Here is a 6,440-nt window from a genome sequence, read left to right as displayed (position 1 = left end):
CATACATTACCAATTCCCTTTGTCTCGCGATATTTTACTTGTCCGAGGTTTGATCTTCGGTATCACTCTATACCTTGTTCAACCTCGTCTCCTGACAAGTACTCTTTACTCGTACCGTGGTATGTGGTCTCTTATGAACTCATTCATATGCTTGCAAGACATTAGACGACATTCCACCGAGAGGGCCCAGAGTATATCTATCCGTCATCGGGATGGACAAATCCCACTGTTGATCCATATGCCTCAACTCATACTTTCCGGATACTTAATCCCACCTTTATAGCCACCCATTTACGCAGTGGTGTTTGGTGTAATCAAAGTACCTTTCCGGTATAAGTGATTTACATGATCTCATGGTCATAAGGACTAGGTAACTATGTATCGAAAGCTTATAGCAAATAACTTAATGACGAGATCTTATGCTACGCTTAATTGGGTGTGTCCATTATATCATTCACACAATGACATAACCTTGTTATTAATAACATCCAATGTTCATGATTATGAAACTAATCATCCATTAATCAACAAGCTAGTTTAAGAGGCATACTAGGGACTTCTTGTTTGTCTATATATCACACATGTACTAATGTTTCGGTTAATACAATTCTAGCATGATATATAAACATTTATCATAAACATAAAGATATAAATAATAACCACTTTATTATTGCCTCTAGGGCATATCTCCTTCATGAACTCCTTCTACGGGTTTCAAACAAGGGCTTGGGGAAAATTGAGGAAAAACTAAGGAGCTAGGGAAAACTGAGTACAACTAAGGACCCGAGGGCACGAAAATAGAAATACCTTATTTTTTTTGCCAAACCTAAAACCTAAAAAAATTAAAATCTAAAAATTGGGTAAAAGTAATAGTAATATTTATGAAGGATGCAATTATTAATTTTATTTTTTTGAAAAAAAATATATAATCCGTAATTTGTAGGAAAAACTAAAATCTTCCCGCTTTCATATTTTCATTTGGAATTTTGAGAATATAAAAATTGGCTAACCGGGTGAATTCGGATGTAACTTTTTCCCACGATGATTTTGATATATTATGCATTTTTTCCAGACGTCGTATGCAAAAGTTAATGCGGGTTTACCATTTTTCAAACCTTTTTTGTAAAAAAAGTGAAAATTCAAATTTCTTAATTTCACCGAATAGTAGGTTGCATAACATACAAGAATCTGGAAACATTTTATTTTTTGAATTTTCTATCATTTTCTTTTGTATTTTACAAAGCAAAAAAGTGATCCACGGGGTGGGGGGGGGGGGGTGTGAAGGGTGCGTGGGGAGTAAAAACCTTTAGTCCCGGTTACCCTTTAGTTCCGGTTGGTGTTGACTAAAGAGGCATGTGTCGGCCGCAGCCTGCCATAGCCCTCTACTTCCGGTTGGTGTTACCAACAAGGACTAAAAGTCTACCCTTTAGTCCCGGCCGGAGCATTAGTCCTGGTTTCTCAGCAGAACCGGGACTAAAGACCCATTAGTCCCGGGCCAAAGTATTTGGGGACTAATGGGTTGAGATGGAAGATCTTTTTTCTACTAGTGCACCTCCCCTCCGGCGACCACCTCTTTTCCGAGACATCGACGGTGACGGTTCCCAAGCGATGGCCATGGTTCCCGATGGTGACAGTGTTGTAAGGGATACTTTCTGTTGGTGTATGCGTGTCGCTCATCGCTCATTTTCAAAAAATAATTGCAGATCTCTTTTATTTTGATATATTTGGTTATGTGCATATGATTAAGGTGTCAAGGGGATTCCATCAATATCCTGTTTCTATTTCATCAGCTTGATATCAATGTGTTGAAAAATAATTGGTGTAACATTGGTTAGTTTTGGATGTCCCACGACTGAACATCCATTATAAAAATGAACTTAATCAATTATGAAGATAACAAGATAAACTTCCACAAAAACGTACGTAACAAGACAAGAGCCAGCAAGTGTACCGCGTGACTAGATTCCCGAGCAGACCAAATAGTCATCATATCGATGTTGACACCCATTTGATGATGACCTAGGTTTAGGAAATGAAACCACCTGGGATGTGGTCGTTTTCCCTTGTCTCGAGCCTTCGCTCTCACGCCAGTTCAAAAAGCGGTCTCTGTCACGGTGCTGTTGTGGAGCGCGGTGACCAGGGTGCGGAGGAGCGTGGAGCGGTGAAGGCCCCGCCTTAAAACATGCACGTCGAACCTCGGGCACCATCCGGCCATCCCCATCGCTCTGTCTGAAAGGGTCCCTCTCCCATCTTATGTTTTAGTCTAATGTCACTTACAGCTTCGATACACTTCCTAATTAAGGTACCATGGACGATAGATTCCAGTGGACGGTGTGCCTCATGTTGATAAATTGGGATGCTACCGACGCAAACGGGGTTTTTGTTAACATGCCCCTTCAGAGCATCTCTAATAGCAAACCACTAATCTTACTGCACAATTTTAACGAAGAAATAAGAAGTTCCACACCTTTTTATGCTGCCAGGCCACCACGGTTTACAAGTGCAAATTATTCGCGTCGCGCTCATGCCCGATGGGAAATAACTAGGCTTGTAACACGAGCAGTTACTATTAAAAAGCTTATAGCCGATCAGGTGGTATCCGCATCGTCTACCGCTGACGTGCAAGATAAAATTACATCATCCGTTCTTGCTTCGGGGGTTGACCTAGCACTGTACATATCGGATATATCAATCTTTCCGTGTGTTGTGCGGACGGAACACTGACCACCAAAATAGCCTACCGTAAGCCTTGTTTCGACCGGCCCGTGATGCATCTAGATAGCAAACGGACAGAAAACTAGAACCGTATGCGAACTTAGGCATATGATACGGTCCAATCCATTGGCTTAAGGAAAATATTTGCAAACGATTTTCTTTTCCTAATTGTGTGTGAATTTTCTCGATTCTATTTTCCCCTTTCCGGCTGCCTTTTCTCCTTTCTCTAGCCCGTATATGCTTCATATATGTTCCGACTAAAGATAATTTATCATTTAATTAATACATTAACGTTGCAAAAGTCATAAACTATTATTGTTAAACATACATATGATGGGCCACTCCAGAATTTTCGTTAATGTTGTGATTTATTCCAATAAATTTTGGCTTACGCATGTATAGGTCACACGATTTACGATGTAATACTAAATGCGAAGACTCAGGTCGCACATGATTATTTTTCGGGTGCCGTCTGTGATAGGCATAATAGCAAACGCCTGGAAAATACTTCCCCGTGTGTAATTATGTACGGGGGAACACCAATCGAAATTCTCCATTAAATTTTGTTGTCCATTCACATTACATTGTACAAGTTCATACTAGATCAAATGTAATCGTGATCACATCCACGATCTAGTAAAAAAAATCCTGGGGATTTCGTGAAGATCGCCACGCAGAGACTCTTGATCGTATTTACTCTGCATCTCGGTCGATCGCCACACACCAGACGAAGAACACCGACGCACCACTCCAAAGGCAGTTGCACCACCCTCCTCCTTGTAATTCTTCGACGAGCAGGGGATGAGCTTCAAGGTCACCTACACCGTCCATGCGTCAAGGGCGGAGAGGTGGATACGCGAAGTGATGGAGAACTTCCTCGACGGTGCACCGATCAAGTGCGCCGGGCTGGACTACGAGTTCAATGATGCGGTGAAGAATGTCAGGCAGGCTGATCTTCCATTGGAGCAGACGCAACGCGCAGCCATCCTACAGCTCTCCGTCGCATAAGAGACACTGGTCTTCCAGATTGTCCATGCCAACGATGTGCCAGAGACCCTACATGAGTTCCTTAACGAAAATTCTATCAACTTCTGCGGTGCTGCTATCGACAACGATATCGACAAGATGGATTACTACAACATCGACATTCCGAAGGCGATAGACCTCCAACAGGTGATCCTAAACCCGACTGCCAAACCGCTAGCTTCTATGTACGATATGGCCAATGCTTACATTGGGACAAACCTATCGAAGAAGGATCCAGAGATAGCAGCCCTGAGATGCGATGGATGGGCAGACTTTCCACTTCAATTCAACGAGATCAAGTATGCCGATGTAGATGCTCGCCTCAGCTTTGGGTTAGTTAGGAGGTGCTGGCAGCTACAAGTCTACAACAGCCACTTGGATCGCCTCAATGTAGTTTTAGATGGTGTACAAGAAATGTTTTTTGTTGATGTAATGGTCAATCCTAATTGTAATGAGGTTATATATATTATTTGAATGAACGTTTCATTTGAGTATTCAGAATTTTAATGAATATACGACAATTAATTTTTATATTTGATCGCCTAAATAGATGAATGAACTTACAAATATTATTTGTGATTATGGCATCGACTAGAAAGAAGCTCATTGCACACACTTATATCCACCCGCAGCCGAGTGTTATGATGTAGCTGACGTCAGCCCTATGATAGAGTATCACACACGCTATTTTTTCAGAATGACCCCCTGTGATGTCCCCATACTAGTGCAGGCAATTTTACTGGAATAAATCGTTTGCAAAATAAAACTTCGCAAACGATTTACTTATACCTTCTCGTGTGCCACATTTTGGCCCATCGGGGCCAACTAATGTCCGTCTTTTTCTAGTATAAAATAGGACAAGGAATTTTTTCCGGTCTCAACCCACTCAGCTCCTCTCCACAACACTCCACAACCGCCCCCTCTTTAGATTATTACGCATATCTTGTCGGCGAGGTGGAAGCTCGATTTCGTCCGGAGATCTTCGTCGAATGCTGATGAACTTTGGTGTAGCATGTTAGTCGTGGAGTCGTGCCAAGTAATTTTATTTCTCTTACCAATGTTCCCAACTCATTGACATTTGTCACAAGTTTTAACATAAGTTGCAGAATCTTTAAATAAAGTAGGTCAATAAAAACTAGATTGCAATACCTTTGCAGCTTTGCGGTCTCCCGCGTGGTGACCTTCATAAGGACTGTCATGGCAGTATTTTATAATACTTTGCTGTTCAAACTAAGGTACACAACGTCTAATAATACCATCAACTCCCTTCTTATAAAGAAAATAATCATCCCAAAAATAATGTCCAAGATCATAAAAAAATTCTTTCTTTGTTGATAATTAAAATAAGGTGGCATAACTTTCCCAACAATAATATGAGCATAATCAGCGAACCAAGGGGAAGCTACTTTTGCACTAGACACATTAATATTTGCAAGTTGTTCATTAGCAAAGCTATCATTAATAGGAGTCGGATCATCCGAAATGTTTTCCATTTTAGACAAATGATCACCTACAGGATTATCCTCACCCTTTCTATCAACACTATGTAAATCAAATTCTTGCAATAATAAAATCTATGTAATAAGTCTAGGCTTAACATCTTTTTTATTCATAAGATATTTAATAGCTTAATGATCAGAGTGCACAATAACTCTAGAATCTACTATGTAAGGTCTAAACTTATCACAAGCAAAGAATCACAGCTAAAAATTCTTTTTCAGTAGCAGCATAATTTTTTTGGGCGCCTTCAAGAGTCTTACTAGCATAATATATAACATTAAGTTTCTTGTCAACTCTTTGTCCCAACACAACACCTACCGCATAATCACTTTGCATCACACATGATTTCAAAAGGTAAATTCCAATCATGTGGTTGAATTATAGGAGCACTAATTAAAGAATTTTTTAAACATTGAAAGACTACACACAATCATCATCAAAAGAAAATGGAACATCCTTTTGCAAAATATTAGTAAGAGGCTTTGATATTTTAGAAAAGTCCTTAATGAATCTTCTATAAAACCCAGCATGTCCAAGAAAACTTATTGTACCTTTAATATCCCGTGGATATGGTAGCTTCACTATAGCTTATATTTTCACGCGGTCCACTTCAATGCCTCTTCCAGATACTTGATGAACAAAGACTACACCTTCTGTAACCATAAAATGGCACTTCTCCCAATTAAAGACTAGGTGTTAATCCTCACATCGCTGCATAACTTTGATAAGATTGAATAGGCAATTATCGAAAGAGGTACCATAGACAGAAAAATTATCCATAAATACTTCCACAATATTTTCAATATAATCACCAAATATAGCATTCATGCTTCTTTGAAAAGTAGCAGGAGCATTACATAAACCAATTCCCCACAAACGAGATTATTATTATCGACAAGACCAGATTGGATCTATTTATCTCATTCCATTGCGTTGCTTGCTGCCGATGATGATGATGATGCCATCGAGATCAGGACCTTGCTACCTCCAATTCCCCACAGACGGTGCTAATTGACGAGGTATCGACTTTTCAATGCCTACAGAGACTTAGGGTTTCGTGGAAAATAGAGAGCAAGTAGAACTCGAAGATTGTCATACGAACAAAGGCGTCCAACTAAATAAAACACGGTGGCTAGGGTTTTCAACGATTCGATCCTTATTTCGACCTTGGCTTCACCTTCATATATGAGGTGAAGCCG

General features: G+C 40.1%; 1 protein-coding gene across 1 annotated transcript; it reads left to right on the top strand.

Moving 5' to 3' along the window:
• The first annotated feature begins 3,516 nt into the window (after positions 1–3,516).
• LOC127328221 (uncharacterized) lies at positions 3,517–4,215 on the top strand. The gene is made up of 2 exons (XM_051354835.1): positions 3,517–3,654; positions 3,742–4,215. The coding sequence occupies exons 1-2, from the start codon at positions 3,517–3,519 to the stop codon at positions 4,213–4,215; spliced, it is 612 nt and encodes a 203-aa protein (XP_051210795.1).
• The last annotated feature ends 2,225 nt before the right edge of the window (positions 4,216–6,440 follow it).

This window comes from Lolium perenne, chromosome 2 (assembly GCF_019359855.2).
Source record: "Lolium perenne isolate Kyuss_39 chromosome 2, Kyuss_2.0, whole genome shotgun sequence".
NCBI classification, from domain to species: Eukaryota; Viridiplantae; Streptophyta; class Magnoliopsida; order Poales; family Poaceae; genus Lolium; species Lolium perenne.
This window is presented reverse-complemented; position numbering and strand designations above follow the sequence as displayed.